This window comes from Pygoscelis adeliae, unplaced genomic scaffold (assembly GCF_000699105.1).
Source record: "Pygoscelis adeliae isolate BGI_AS28 unplaced genomic scaffold, ASM69910v1 Scaffold171, whole genome shotgun sequence".
Classification (NCBI taxonomy): domain Eukaryota; kingdom Metazoa; phylum Chordata; class Aves; order Sphenisciformes; family Spheniscidae; genus Pygoscelis; species Pygoscelis adeliae.
Window position 1 is genome coordinate 5,287,995 of NW_008824186.1, and position 17,259 is coordinate 5,305,253.

Consider the following 17,259-nt stretch of genomic DNA (forward strand, 5'->3'; position numbering starts at 1 on the left):
ATAATTTCTTGTCCTCTCATCTCCCACCCTTGCCATCCAGTGCTTGTTCTACCTTGGCTACGGCCAGCCATTTTGCCATTCCAAAGGTAAAAGCAGAACAGGTTATTTTGTTTTCATGCTGTGGGTAACAAAATTCAATTTTGACTTTGCTGATAGGAGATGTATAAATGGGCAGCATGAGCGTACAACTTAAGGAAACGCTATTGGAACCGGGGATGCCGTTTGACAAAGTTCTCAATAACCTTGCATAGATGTGACTGTGGTCAAAACAGGTTGCTTGCTGGTCAAAATACTGCCAAGATATGGTGCATGTCTTCAGATTTCCCAGATCTGTTTATACTCTTGTCATGTTGTTGGATTCAATATAGTATAATTTGGGCTGTGGTAATGCAAAAATTGTCAGTCATCCAAGGGTCCATCACAGGAACTAGAAAAGTGCTGTGGTGTAAATAGACTTATGAGAGACACTAAGTCCACTGTCAGCACAAAATAATATTTAATAGAAAAGTCTGATAACCTCCCAAAAGAAAAATACAAATTAATGCCTATTTATAGGCACAGTTTGAGATTCAATCACTCAATTTATTTCAAATACAGCTCACTTTCCAAAAATGCACATTGCTTTACACATTGCTTCCATTCCAGTTACACATTGCTTAGCTGAAACTGTGCTGCCATTGTCAAAACAGTTAAGGCCGTAGTCCTCCCTGAAGACATGGATGGACCATTGGCCGTCTCTAACTCTTTTCAATTCATAGTTCATACAGAAAAGCTCTTAACCAGGGGAAAAAAGGTACCTACAGCTTAAATGGTCTTATTACTCTGCAGTTAGAGCTAGTCAAACACGGGTATTTCTAGTCTCATAAAACTGTCTCACAATTCTCACTGGCCTAAACTTTGTGTTTTTCCTTGATTTGCACTGCTTTTTTTACTCCTGCTCGCCATTTCCACTGCACTTCTGCAGCATGGAAGCAATGAAGCCATCCAAAGACTCCTTTGATGATGATTTGCAAGAAGATGACACCGGGCTTCTGGTAAGCCTATGGAACCATAACTGAGCCCTAAATTAAAATTCTATAATATTTAATAGGAAAGAAACAGAGAGTCAGAAGTCAGTTGGGTGCGCTGCAAATCCCCTTTTGATTTGCAGACAGAATTCCTTAATAGCATTCTCATTAAAAGTTCCTGATGTCAAATATTCTTTGCTTTCTCCTTCACAACTGTCTGCATTGTAATGAATAACTGCATTTAGAAGGTATTTACGACACGCGTTGCTCTCTTGCCATTGGCACAGACAGTATATTGGCACTAGTGAGAGACCATGTTTGTGAGTGTTATACGAGCAAAGAAGGAACGTGCTTAATTTTTAAATTAACATGTGGAGCAGTTCAGTTTAGTGTACTAACAAGAAACACATGAAATATCACCAGACGCACACACAGGTTTGAATAATGCTACCGTGAGCATTGCTTACATAGATGACATTTTGCAACACTGGATGCAAATCCTCACTCAAGAGGATGATTTCAGTGATTGCAATCTTGAAGATTAAAGAAAAATGCTTTTAGTGCAAGGGGCATACTTTTTTTTAAATGTCTAATGGAACCTGAAAATAATAGAAAAACAAACCAAAAAAAGCAGTATTTGATAGCATATTGAAGTTTTTTCCTTTCTGATAAACTGCTTCCCTATTGCATGATATTTTCTTCCCAGCTACCCTAAATCTAGAAGAAACTTCCCCTGTTGCACAGCTGAGAGGAGTGAATGTGTCCTGCTTTGTCCCTTTCCTGGGATTCCCTACAGCCTCCGACATGAGCGGGCACCTCTGCCCAAAGAAGAGTTAGCTCTGCCACATCAGATCCACCCTAACAAGAGACTGACCCATTTCTATACTGCATGCTACTTGGAGCTATGACTACACCTCAGATAAAAGTTGTATTGGTTACAGGCACATTCTCGTTAGTGTACTTTTGCACATAAAGAATTGTATAGCATTTGGTTTTCTGTGGGTTTTTGAGATATTTCTTTCTAATTTGATTGCCCTCCTCTTAAATAACTTTGCAGTTGTACTTAATTTCATGCATCATAATTAGTTCCACTGACTTCAGTAGCATTACACCCAGGTACACACAATTAAGTATGCATCTAAATCTTCGCAAGACTTTCATTTGTTTTTGTCAAATTACACTGAAACATTCACAGCTGACAGAGACAAACATGCTTACATTACGTTACACTTCTTACTTTGTCAAGGGCCGCCTTTTCCAATTCATCTTTTGCAACTGCTAGTTTTTGCTCCAGATCTGTTAGCTGTTGTGCCTGTGGGAATAAAGAAGAAAAAAACTGATGCAATCTACAATGCATGTTTTTCCCCCATAATTTTTCATGCAGTGCCTGTGAGAGAGGAAAGGGTATACATTTTAAAAGTAATATATATGAATTGGGTCAGAATTGCTTGCAAAAAGACCAGGCCTCAAGGGATATTTTTTTTCCTGAGAAAAAGTGTATTTTTATGTGGGAACTGGTCTCAAATCTTCTCCATTTATGTGGATGCAAGTTTACTCTAATTTCAATGTCAGTAGCAAGAACAATTCCATACTATACAGTATTTAGAGTATGCCATAATATCCTTCTGGAAAATTCAAAGTATCCAAACAGTTTTTATTATTTTGTTCATTTATCTGACTTCCATTTGTAATCTGAAATACTATTTTGTAGTTTTAAACATTGAGATGCTAACATTAACGTAACTTGGCATAAACAGAGAAATTAGAGAACACCCAAACGCTCATGCATGTAGACATCTTATGAAATGCTACTATCTGCTGGTATACAAGAGGTTAACTCCAGCTTTGTTTCTCCATCTCCTCTAGAAATAGGAAAGGCAAATTCACAAGAATAGCTAGTTATGCAACTACACAGTGAGAACACATTTGGGGAGATTTGCATTGGAAGTCAGGGTCAGGCAAGCAGTCTGCACCCTATGTGGAAGGAGTGTTGGCTTTTTATATGACATAACATTATTCTCCCACAAGGCCTTCTGGAGGAGATCTGGCCTTTGACAATGTATATGCAATGTCTTGAGTGTTCAGGAGATGCTTTTAATTCCTCAGTAACTAAAGACAATGATTTTCTCTCCCCTTCCCTAGGAGCTAGATACACTCAAACAGACTGCTCACTTCAGGGAAATACATTCTCTGCAAAAACTTTCCATTTTAGAGAAGCAGGAGCTCCCAGATTCCTGCAGTTCTCGTCCCCATCATTAATAGCACATTACTATGCAATCAAAAGGAATAAAGTACAGTTTTCTTTTCTGTTGTATTTGCAGAAACTGCCCAGTAGTTGTTTTCCCTGTTTATGAAAGGAACCATAGAGAAAGACACTGAGGTAACCAGTTATTCTTTCTCTCTGAAATTCTGATTAGATAATGCACATTTTGTGCATACAGAACAATTGGATCAAGTTCTCATTTCTCAGTTAGAAAGCAGCACATTTGAATTTTGACCAAATATTTGCAAGCACCCTTTCCCCCAGCACCACCCCATGCTCACCAGGCTTCCGAAGTTCATCCCCAGCCAGATATCAGTTTCTTGCCAGACTTTTCAAGACTCTGCTGACTGTAGCATAGCTTAATGTATAGCCACGCAACATAAATGCTTTTCAGCATAAACCCCACAAAACATGGTTAACTTGGTCTCTGTGTTGGGGCAATGACAGTACTTCTAGCACATATCATAACTGACGTGTATTAGCTTAGGGAAGCCCATATTCCTCAGCAGATACCTCAAGTGATGTTTATTAGCATTAGGCATAGGCTGTACTGGCTGATAAAATGACAAAAGCCTGGCATTCCCAGTTCCCTGCTCATGTAAAGAACTACTTAGCCGCATTTTAAAACAGGATTAGGCATTTATCTGCGGATTTATCAGAGCAGCCACAGTTTCATTAGTCAAAACTATATATGATTAGGCAATCTTGCTTCAAAGCAGAAGTCAACTGCTTGCTCAGAGGCGGGGCAGACTCTTGTGAATGCAGTCCCTAATTTCCACTGCATCACATTTCTTACACCTGATACCAGTCACTACACACACACAACACACAGATCAGACCACCGGTTTGGTTCCTCAGTCTGGCAACAGAGCATCCAATACAGAAAGAATCCTTCCATTTCATTAGAATTTGCAAAATTTAACTGGACTTATGACTGACTTCTTAAAGAAAAAACTTACTAACATATAAGAATTTTTCTAGAGTTCAGTAACATTTGCATTTGTTACTATAGTACATAATATCACTCACAATAAAAATGGTCCCAGTCAATGTTTGAAAGACTGAACATTAAGCTTGGCTTTACCCGATGCAGAGACAGTTCTCATTAGATACTAGAATGAGACCGAGTAATTTCTCACTTATTAAACTATTTTTACAGTACATTTATAAAAAATAATACATTTTAAATTAATGAGAGCCAAGATTTGAAAAACAGTATATATAATTAAATAATTTGAATTGCCATTAAAAGAGAAATTATACAAAATAACGTTTACATGATAAACAAGAGGCCAGGATGGCATCTCTGATGGTGTGCATTGCTAAAGGATTAGAATCACATGGAAGATGATGGATTGCCACGTGGTGTGGGCCAGACAACTAGGCAACTTTTCCATTCAGCACCATCTGTGTTACAGCTTAAATCAGTGGAATACCAGAGCTAAAGTTATGAATTTCGGGATGTCTGGTTTTCTTCAACACATGCATTACGTAGGCATCTGAAAATCTGGGTAGTTGATAGGAAGCAGGTAATGGTGGTTACAGGTGACTGCTGCTTCTTTCCTTGCATGAGAACGTCTGGTGCTATATAATACATTGGACTCAATGAAACTGCAGCCGTATCAAAAATCAAGTTGGAGGAAAAGTGTTTAATTTCTTTAATTGCTGCCTGCCATTAGAAAGAATTAATTAATCTAACATATTGTCATAACACCGCTCACATCAAATAGAATCATAGAATCATTAAGGTTGAAAGAGACCTCTAAGATCATCGAGTCCAACCGTCAACCCAACACCACCATGCCCACTAAACCATGTCCCTAAGCGCCTCATCTACACGTCTTTTAAATACCTCCAGGGATGATCACTCAACCACTTCCCTGGGCAGCCCGTTCCAATGTTTAACCACTCTTTCAGTAAAGAAATTTTTCCTCACGTCCAATCTAAACCTCCCCTGGCGCAACTTGAGGCCATTTCCTCTCGTCCTTTCGCCAGTTACTTGGGAGAAGAGACCAACACCCACCTCGCTACAACCTCCTTTCAGGTAGTCGTAGAGCACGATAAGGTCTCCCCTCAGCCTCCTCTTCTCCAGGCTAAACAACCCCAGTTCCCTCAGCTGCTCCTCATAAGACTTGTTCTCCAGACCCTTCACCAGCCTCATTGCCCTTCTCTGGACACGCTCCAGCACCTCAATGTCCTTCTTGTAGTGAGGGGCCCAAAACTGAACACAGTATTGGAGGTGCGGCCTCACCAGTGCTGAGTACAGGGGGACGATCACTTCCCTCATCGTGAAAAGTAAAACATTTTCAGTTTATGGTGAAAAGGTATTCTTCCAAAGGACAGGCTCACCTGTATGCATAAAGTCTTTCTGAATACATAATTTATCAAGCCTTATTTTTATTTTTGGTAATATTGTCATGTCTTGATGGACTAACTTTTTGCTGTAACTTTCATGTATATTCATTTTATTTCACAGATTACTGAGCCAATAGGCCAGTGATATCAATCCAACTGACATCAAGTGAGAATAAAATCCTGGCATTAAAAATGCATTTTTGATGAATCACTCATTTGAAAGTAGTGATATTTATCCCAAAACTGAAGAATAATCAATTTTTTTTCTGAAATTTTTTTTTCTATCAAGGCTGAATTATATTGCAATACTTTCACTGCTGTTTTAATTTAGAAGTTTTTTAAGGAGGCTAATTCAATTAATGTGGCTTGGATACTGAATAAAGAAAAAGGACGAAATACCAGTAGGACTACACCAGTCCAACTCTGATAAGGAGTAAAGTGCCTTTAAAAAGCATAGCCTGGAAAAACTTAAAAATGCTAAGTTTCTCTTAGGCATTCTTGTAGAATCGGGTCTTACGGAGGAAATAGTAAGATAAATAATTTTTTCATCCTCTGAAAGACTGCACTAAGCAATTACTGTCAGTGAAGCACACTTTTCTAACTCACTTAAGGAATGTACTTACCTTTAGTCATTGTGGATTACATTACACAAAATGCCCATATTTAAATTCTTCCAGGCATATGTATAGAAAGCAAAAAGAAAAGACTACTCTGATTTCAAGTAGACAGAGAGAAATCCAAATTGACATAGAATTTTTTATAACGAGTAATTCAGACCGGGGAGAATTTCTGCATATAAATAAAAAAAGAGAAGGCAATGCCTGCATGCTTTTGGGATGATGACTTTCAACGTTCAAGAATTTATAAATATCATACCAATATAATATAGGTAGTTGAGATGTTCATGTTCCTCAAAGTCACACGAAAGCAACAAAACAGGGGGGCGAGAGGGTAGTTTTGTAATCTGAAAAATGGTGGCTAGAAGCTTTACACTTCTCACACTTCCTTAGTCACATGAGAAGGAAAAGAACATTCACTATTGGTCTTTTGTGTACCTTTGGAGAAGTTAGAACTTTTGTTTCTTCTAAAAAATTAATCCTTGCAATGACCTTTCTTGGGACAAACCCACGTAAATACAATGAATAAATTCCTGTAGGATTATGTGTTGTTGATAACGATGTGGTACTTTACAAATAAGCTCCAAATACAGCTCCTTTAAGTGTTCTTGTTGGTATTTTATCCTGAAACGACAGATCTAAACTTTCTGCCCAAACCTGGCTACTCCATAGGCTTTTCCACAGACATCTCCTCCGAGTCCTCCCATTTCTTCTCAGGAGTCAGACAAAACCTAAAGCTTCTCACCCGTGAGGCGAGTTACTAAGCTTTTCCTGAAGGTACAGATTAGCAAAACCAGGCCGTGATCCTATTTCTGTGTATGATTTAACAAACCAAATAACACAATAACCTCTTGAAAAAAAAAAATCCTATTTCCTTCTGAGAAGACTCAGAAACAGGACCCCGTAGTACGATCAAACACTGCGTGTGCTGCATAGGTCAGAGGGAGGGCAGAGGGAGTGGTGCCCATCTTAACATTTCAGTCTTATTTGATCCCAGATCTATTCCATGGTAATAGCGGGATATGAATTCCACCCCAGAACAATTAAGGGTTAAGGTTCAGGACAGGCGGGTGATGGGGGCTGCAGGGCTGTACAGCTATTACAAATACTGCAAGTTTGTTGGCGCAGCCAAAAAGAATGTGTTTTAGAAGCCTTTTTAACATTTCTTTCCCAGAAACTTTATAGAGCATGTCCACGTGGAATATAAATATACAGTTTTATATATATATATGTATATATATTATACAGCTGGCAACAACAGCTTTTGCTGTTGTTGGCGGTCGTTTTTTTGTGTGGTGTGTTTTGTTGTTTGTTTTTTTTTTTTTAAACTTGTAACTGCTTAAAATACTCAGGAAAAAAAATTACTCCATTCCCTTTCTTCTCCTTAAACAAAATTTCAAAGGGTTTTTTTTTGCCAGAAAAGGCTAGGTTATGGCTTCACATTAGAAGGATTACTCAACACGTGCAGAGATAAGCATAGTCGTGATGGGGTTTTCTTCACTTCAAGACATGATAAATGGGGATTTTATTTGGTTATTACAAAACTTTGAAAGACTTACTGTATTTCATAACAAGGATTGCTGTTTATCGAGGACAAAATTATCACACATTCTGCTTAATTAGAAAACATGATTGACTAACTGATGTTTAATCACACGTTAAATAGATTGGATATTCTGAATTCCATTTTCTCCTGCATAGGCCTTAAATAAATGTTGAAGAAAAAATATTTACTGTACAACTTTTTATTTTAAAATTGATTATATTTTCTAACTAACACAACTTTTTAATTAGAAATCACTTAACCGGAAATTTAAATAAATTATCTGGTAAACAGTATTCTACTGTGCTTATTCTGCAAGCATTACTTGTGTCTTAGAAAAACAGAGACTTGTGCTTCTAAATTGTACTGTTTACTGTAGCACAAGGTGTTAAATGTAACCCAGAATAACACTTTTTGGCAGCTATTCCATTTAATCAGATGTGCAGCAAAAACCAGACGTTCAGCAACATCTGTATTATATTTCAAGCACTTACAACAAGAAGAAAAGTCAGTTAAAAACATCATTTCTGCAAAGTCTCACAGCTTGTACATTTTCTTAATGCTCATTACTGCCACAATGCTTTTATCTCTCATTTGTGACTATTCTGGATGTACATTTAAAAAAGGAAATAAGACCTTTGTGCTTTTTTATTAGCTGAAATTTCACTTTTCCTTCCCCAACCTTCATGCTTTTCCTTCAAAGAAAACTCGTTACAACGAAAGCAAAATAGCAGTTCACTAGGGTTTCAGTAAAGTACTCAACCTCTAACTAAATGAAAATAACTGTTTCTCTGCAGAAACACGCTCAGACGATGCGCACAAAGAGAAAAGCCACAACACCCACCTTTGTGCCTGGTCTGCCTTTTTATCTCCCGTAGGGGATTTTCCTCCCTTCAGATAAGGCCAGAGTGCCTTAGGTTTTAGCCCCAGTTGTTTTTTCGATGGATAACTGATCTACATGATTACAACAACCTGCTGCTCTTTCTTTTCTAAGTCAGTCGTCTTTAAACAATTGTATTGCTTATTTTAGCAGTAAAAGAACAAACTCTGAGGGGGTAAGCATTTTAAAATTCACATTAGGCATACCAGAATGCTCTACACCTCTGTCAGTAGTGCACTGGAAACATTTACTTCCTCTTTTTTTCTGGGATGATTCGTCCACGTCTTGCCCAAAGCTTCAACTTTTTGATTTGGGGGCTTCTTTCTAAAATTTGACCATTCCAGTCAAGAGTATAGTTCAGCCAGGAAAATACAAAACAAAGGAAACAGAACTAGTACATCTGGCAATATCACTTAACTTAAAAGTGTTTGTCAAGAGATAACTATCTTAAAACTTTCAATTTCATAAAGATTACCTCATATTCAGCTGATAAATGAAGTAAAACCTAAAACATCCAACACATACAGCATTCATTAACACAGGCATATTCATTATTGCAAAGTGGCTCCAAATCAGCCAACAACGAGTAATACAGAAATCTCAAAAACCCTCCCAAAATGCAGATTAAATTTATTGTATTTATTTTGGGAATTTCATGCTGCAGATCATCATGTAGATGGCTCTGAATTTGCTGTCAGCAACATCCCAGAAAACAGGATCAAGCAAGGGGGAGACTAAGTGATGCAGAACTATCCTCTCAAATAATTTTTATTTCTGTCTGATTTAGAACAAATGTCGAGGTATTCAAAATTGCCTCTGTTAGGAAGCACACCTAATTTAGGACATACATGTCAATGTGCTCCAGAAGTTCATTGCCTGGAGCCTGGTGATCTTCCAAGCGGTCACCCCACAGCATGGTTCATCGAGGAGCCCCAGGGCTAGGAGAGCGGCTGGTTCTGGATTTCAACGTGTGCCAGGTGCCACCAAAGACATGGTGCCCAAGGCACCACCTTAGCTACTCCTCCGGCCTCTCCGGTTCCAGGGAAAGCCAACGCGCATGGGCGCTGTGGCTGGCGCCTGCTCTTCGTTTTCACAGTTTGTCATGTTTGTGTCTGACCATTCCCTCACTTAATGCACGGAGGCTGACAGCACATCATGTCCCAATTTCCTCAGCCTAAGAAGTCTTCAGTTCTAATATTTCAGAAAAAGACATTTTTCTTGGCAATTTCTACAGCACCTACCACTGCAGAAGTTTAAATGTTGACGAAAAATGATTGTGCCAAAACAGTAGCTCTCAAAGTGTACTTCTGGCATCGGCATTACTCATCCAACATCCTGCCCCCTTTTGACATATAACACACATGGATCCAGGTCCACAGTTTTCATAGGAAACATTCCCTCTTTTTCTTGCTACATGTTTACACAAGATGAGGTTTTGACTCATCTTTCAGCTTCTTTTATGTCTTTCCCTCAGTCCTATTTTTTCTCTGATCTTTGGGCAGTTTGAAATTTTTCAATACTTTACATGACAAAGTTTTTAATTTTTTCAAGCCTACTTGGGCACGCTCAAAATCATTACTATAATTAAACCATTTGGAAAATGTCAAAGTTCCAATCAATTTCAATTTGATAACAATAGTAAACCTCTCCTCATTTGAGCGGGAGCTGGACCAGGTCTGTAAGCTGACTGAATAGCTGTACGCTGCCAGTTAAACGTGGAGCTGCTGCTGCTGCTAGATTTAAGTAACCTTGTCTCACACTGGCTGTTGACTAGCCTTGTCTCACACAGTAACTCAGACCAGCTATTTAGGACTGCATTACCATCTGATGCAAGTCCATGTCCATATCATTAAGGCCATATACTCAGGGCCATATAGAAACTTTTTTAATTGGATTTTTCAGTTCATTAAAAATGTTACAAAAGTTTTTCATGCTCAAAACTGTGTTGTAAAAAATGTACTGGCAATAAACTAATAGACCTGAATTACTAAACAATATATACATTTCACAAATCTGTAATTGCCAAAACTGCATGAAACCATGAAAAAAATAGAATAGCAGAAGGAGATTTGTTTCAATAAGGATATCAATGAATTATGTTAATACATAATCCAATGTCCTGACTGGGAAATATATATGATGACATCCCTCCACCTTCTTGTATGTCACTTATCTCTTTATACTAAAAAAATTCCCATGTCTGCAAACACCTTGTAAGTATTTTTCAGCAGCCAATTCTGTCTAGATCTTCAGACCCCTCCTGTGATGCTAACATAATGTGCTAACAATAACACATTACTATGTTTATAATATCATCACAACAATATACAAAAATGCTAAAATATGGCATTTGAAATGGAAAATATGCACCAACAAAAAGATGCCAAAATAAACAGTGACATCTACTTCCTAAGCAAAACACACATAATCTAGATAAGACTTTCTTCGTATGTTTGTGTCAATGTTGTGAAAATACACTGTACAACCATTCAGGGGAAAAAAAGTATCTTGTCTACTACAAAAGAAATCAAATTTAAGGAAAAAAAAAAAAATTGTGCTTCATGAAAACAAGTACTCACTTACCATGCAGTGATAAAAGACCACGTAACAGAAGATGAGGAAATGGTCCCTTATCCTATATTATCTCAACAGGATCGCTATCTGAAAAGTAATCATGCCATCTCTTACCACCCAAACATCAACCACAGACATTTATGCAACAGCCCTAATATATTTTATAAAAATCAACTAAGCAAATTTCAATTTCCTGTCTCTCCCAGGGGCCTCAGCTTCTATTGAGAAAAACACCCCAATAATATCCTGCCTTAAAGCATTTTTCTACATCCAATAAGCAGCCAGATCTAATCACAAAAAATTGATAACCCAATAACCAAAATTATACGTGCAACATTAGGCAACATCCAACTACATATCTAAAAGTGTACAAACATATTGACTTGATCAAGGAAAAAAAAAAATCCCAAAGTGAATAATCAACAAAAGCATTATAAAACTAACCAAACAGACAAAAAAAAGCATCATAAGCCTTCTCACTTGGAAAGAAAAAAAAAAAATCTAGCAGTTTCTAAGCCTGAACTACCACATGCAGCAAGAGCTATAAGGATCCTAAACCAGGAAGACTAAGTCCAACACTCATTATACTACAGAGCAGAAATGCTGTCACTTATCTCTTTATACTAAAAAAATTCCCATGTCTGCAAACACCTTGTAAGTATTTTTCAGCAGCCAATTCTGTCTAGATCTTCAGACCCCTCCTGTGATGCTAACATAATGTGCTAACAATAACACATTACTATGTTTATAATATCATCACAACAATATACAAAAATGCTAAAATATGGCATTTGAAATGGAAAATATGCACCAACAAAAAGATGCCAAAATAAACAGTGACATCTACTTCCTAAGCAAAACACACATAATCTAGATAAGACTTTCTTCGTATGTTTGTGTCAATGTTGTGAAAATACACTGTACAACCATTCAGGGGAAAAAAAGTATCTTGTCTACTACAAAAGAAATCAAATTTAAGGAAAAAAAAAAAAATTGTGCTTCATGAAAACAAGTACTCACTTACCATGCAGTGATAAAAGACCACGTAACAGAAGATGAGGAAATGGTCCCTTATCCTATATTATCTCAACAGGATCGCTATCTGAAAAGTAATCATGCCATCTCTTACCACCCAAACATCAACCACAGACATTTATGCAACAGCCCTAATATATTTTATAAAAATCAACTAAGCAAATTTCAATTTCCTGTCTCTCCCAGGGGCCTCAGCTTCTATTGAGAAAAACACCCCAATAATATCCTGCCTTAAAGCATTTTTCTACATCCAATAAGCAGCCAGATCTAATCACAAAAAATTGATAACCCAATAACCAAAATTATACGTGCAACATTAGGCAACATCCAACTACATATCTAAAAGTGTACAAACATATTGACTTGATCAAGGAAAAAAAAAAATCCCAAAGTGAATAATCAACAAAAGCATTATAAAACTAACCAAACAGACAAAAAAAAGCATCATAAGCCTTCTCACTTGGAAAGAAAAAAAAAAAATCTAGCAGTTTCTAAGCCTGAACTACCACATGCAGCAAGAGCTATAAGGATCCTAAACCAGGAAGACTAAGTCCAACACTCATTATACTACAGAGCAGAAATGCCTCAAGGAAGACCGCACAGTCTCTTATCTTAGGACTCAAAGAAAACATCAATTCTCTCTCATGACGTTAACCCATAAAAACCCTGCACAGCCTACCCCATCAGTCATCCACCTCAGGATGCAACTTGCTAGATTCACCAGCAAAAAAAACCTGGCACATAGTTCATATTCAATCCTATTATTCTCAAAACAGCAAAAATTGAATTCTGTAAAATTACTGCATTCTAGAAATCCACAGATAAATAAAATCATCTTCATATAACAACTTCTAACATAAGTAAAATCTACACTACACTTTCATTCCCTCAGCCATCAATGCAATTGCTTTGAGGAATATACTTAGTTTTCTTCCTGCCATCCTGATGACTTTCGACAAACAAGGATAAGCCTTGAAGAAAATACACCTATTTTCAAGCAAGTCATCAAGGTAATAGCTGTACATATCACACTGCAACATGAAAATTCAGCTCTCCCTAGCAACGTGCTCCTGGCTGTCATACATCACCAGATACAGCAACTTCTGTGAAAGAGCATTAATTACTGATTAAGCTATTAAACATATAACTTTACTGATTTTGTAATTACCTTGCACTGCAAATGCTTTGAAAGAAAAATGTCATCAGTCTTTTTATCTGGCTTTGCACAAACCAATGTATACAAATGGAACCAGAGCATGAAATGCAAACCACTCCATAAGTTCTGGGTTTGTAGACAACCTGATCTGCATGTATAACCACCAAATCACTGGATCCATAACTCACAAATGTTTAGTCATATTAGCACAAAGACAATAAGTCCTGAGCTAAAGATGAAGAAAAGCATTTTGCAGTACTTGCAGCTATGGTGTTGTCTCCTGCACTCAAAGATCTTTTCTACAAAAGAACAACTCATAGTTTGAAATAATTACTCAAAATGGGGCAAATTCCATATGCTATCTTTGACGCAAAGTATAATTTAAGCCTTTCTTCCCTAAATTATTTTAATTTTTTTTTGGTGGGTTGATATATGATTTATTTCCACCACCACCTCCACCCCTTTTCAGCCAAATTTAAATGTTACGGTACACAGTACCTCTTTTTTTAGGTGTAGTCTTAAATTTTTAGACAAACTGTTTTAGACAAAATATCGTTTTTCTCTCTAATACAACTCTGTCCAATTACAGATTGATAAGAATTTTCACTTGATCATTTTCTGTTAGTCATGTTTGCGCGTCATCACTTTTATTGCTTTAGGAAATGGTATTAGGCTCTAAGTTCCTTACAGATTCAGCAGAGTGGATGAAGAACCTGAAGACTGGAAAAGAATACGTGTGATATCCATCGCGCGTCATCACTTTTATTGCTTTAGGAAATGGGTTGTTGGGTTGATGGTTGGACAGATTCAGCTTGGAGGTCTCTTCCCCTGTAGACTGGAAAAGAATACGTGTGATATCCATCTTCAGAAAGACAGAAATTGAAGAGGTCATGACTTATAGATGCATTAGTACAACATTCATTTTTGGAAAAGTACTGAAAAGAATAATCAGACTACCTCTCTAGGGGACAGAGTTTTATTTGGTAAATATATCATTCATGAACTGAACAGTGAACTAAACATATACTCATTAACTATTCTGGTGACATCAAATCAGAACTCCGTGTGTCATAGAAGAGGGAATTTATCTAAATTTATCCTGACAAACTGGAAAAAATAGGATGACATTCACTACAAACAAGAATAAGATGCTAAATACAGACAGGAATAATCAATAAAACAAATATAGAATATAGAACAGTAGGAATGAATGACTCAAGATGATATCACCACTGAATGTGTCATGTTTTTGTAGAAAAGGCAAAGAACACTCTGGGTACAGACTACAAAAATCCTTTTGCTCTGCTCAGCATGAGTGAAATATCCAACTGGATTTCAATGTCCATTTTAGGGCACTAAAAATGGACACATTCAAAGAAAACAAGTTCAGATGTGACCAAAATTAATGGTATGCAAACATGTACTGAGAAGCAAGCCTGGAAAAAAAATCCTACATATCTAAAAAAGAACACTGTGAGAGACACAGGATAATAATCTCAAAATATGCAAAATATTGCTTTAAAGGAAGGGTTTAAAAAAAAAAATCTACTTTCCAAGTCCATGGGAGATAATAAGATAACTAATTGGCTTTAATTTCAGTAAGGAAGATTCAAGACACATAAGAAAACAGTTTCTAATACTAAGGCTAATAGAATAGAATAGACCAAAGGAGCAGAACTACATAGAGTTTGAACTGCTGCAGGTTTCTAAAAAAAAAAATTAGACGACCATTGTGAAAGAATAACACTTATATAATGGAACCTTCTGTGGAGTCAGAGAATATGGAACATCCTTTCTATTTTCCGTAGTCTCCTAAGAAAACAGCTTTTGCCAAAACTGAACCAGCGCTGATGGGATTGCCACATATTTATAAGAATTTTTGATCTCAGTAAATATGAAGTAAGCTTTCTTATTTATGTATTTAAAAGGAAAAATCTGTAAGAATATTTTGAGACTTTTCATTTCATCATCTATCAGACTCTGCTTGTATTGTGGGCACTTTTCATTTCATCTTCATCCTTTGTAAGAAAAGCAAAGTCTCATAGAAAAAATAAACTCAATCCAAAGAAAAATAACCTCTTTTTTGCTAATAAAATCATCAAAGAATAATATACAAGCCACAGTAGACCAATTAGATTAAATTTATCAAATAGAAAACATCATAAAATAAATAAAAATATAGCTAAGAGAAGGTTCAGTTTGCTACTTTCATTCATTGTGGCATTTCTGGCAAAGTCCAGGGAAACTTTTTAGAGAACATTTTCCTATCTGAAGTCTTTGATAGTTATTCTCTCAAAATGATATGCTTAAAAATGCTATACATTAAATGTGTAATAACCGGTAAGTCTCCTCTTCCAGACTCTATTCAGCTGTTACGAAACGTGCCAAAGTCAGCCTGTAGCTTATAGAACTTCTTATCCCTAATAAAGTCACTGGTTTAAGATCTCTGCAAAGAAAAAAAAAAAAAAAAAGGCTAATATTTTGCTTTACATTTATGTTCATAACTGATATTTTATAATAACTTTCTTTTGTTGTTTTTTCTTTTTTTTCCTAAGCAGCATTGCTAAATTTCCCAAGGGAGGTCGCAGAAGAGCCAGATGCTGTGGAAACACATTGGATGAATAAACACACTACAGGCTAGAGATCCTGTCTGAAAGCCAGACGAGTTGTAGCATTCTCTCAGGGAAGTTGATACGACAGACCCATAGGAAACTGTCCTCAGTTTTGTCTTATCATCTCCTTTCAACATTGAGCTACAGAAGTCACATTTAGCATTACAGGGCAATGTAAAAGCAACAACAAAGATAAGAGCATTCTTTTTGTGCTAAATGAATCAATGTATAAATAAAGTTTAAGGAAACAACGTTGCTTTTTTGGAAAGCTTTCTTCAAGGAAAGAAGTTGGTTATAGTACTTCGAACGTAATGAAGAATCCTTTAAAATGTGTAAAATGGACTAATTTTTCAAACATGCAAGGTCAGATGAATTCTGCAGTTGATAACGATTTTAATACAAGCAGGTGCAAATCATGGGTGAAGTGACTGTACCTTTTTGGAATGGCTGGGTTTGGGTCAGGCCTGACTGCCAACTGTATACAAATAGTTAGAATTGTATTGGAGAACCCAAAACTTTTGCATCTTCATACATGTGCAAGCACACAAAGCACGTCTGTAAAAGGTTATCAAAGACTTAAAATTATGTAATCAATTATTTCAAGCTCAGACAACAAGGCCATTTATATTTTAATGTTTAACACAAGTTCTCTGCTAAGTCAGGTCTTCAGTGGTTTTGTGGTGGTTTTTTGTTTGTTTGTTTTTCTTTAATCATTTCACCTCTTTCTCTGTAGGGAATGCAGACTCTCATGGTCTGCGTCACAGAAATAAGTACTTTGCAACTCCAGGAAATAGGTTTACTGTGGCATGTAATTAGCTACTGCTAATAAGGAGGAAAACACATATGGTGGCATCAATTTTACTTTAGAGGCAGGAATGGTATAAATATTTACCACATCCAGTCAGTATGATGTGAAAACAGTTTAACATAATTTTGCTTTTCTTTGACTCTATTTACGATCTCAAATGCATGGTTTAAAATTATTTTCACACATCCAAACAATGAATTGATTGGTTTAGCTCTATGTGTTTCAAAGAATTTGAAAAGTGGTTTTGACTATAAATGTCAGAATTTTAAGTCCATTTAGTTACGTAAGCCTTTAAAACACATCCTTTGCCCTTTACATATGAAGTCAATTCAGGTGTTTCCCAGAAAGAAATACTTCGTTGAAAGAAAAAAAAAACCCCCACTATTTTTAAACCTGCCTTCTCTTTCTT

At 36.6% G+C, this 17,259-nt stretch overlaps 1 protein-coding gene across 1 annotated transcript in view; it reads right to left on the bottom strand.

Moving 5' to 3' along the window:
* The window catches only part of LUZP2 (leucine zipper protein 2), a 205,463-nt gene that overhangs the window by 42,433 nt on the left and 145,771 nt on the right, over positions 1–17,259 (bottom strand). Inside the window, exon 8 of the mRNA XM_009334525.1 lies at positions 2,245–2,319. Coding sequence (XP_009332800.1) covers positions 2,245–2,319 — 75 coding nt within the window. The remainder of the gene's footprint in view (positions 1–2,244; positions 2,320–17,259) is intronic.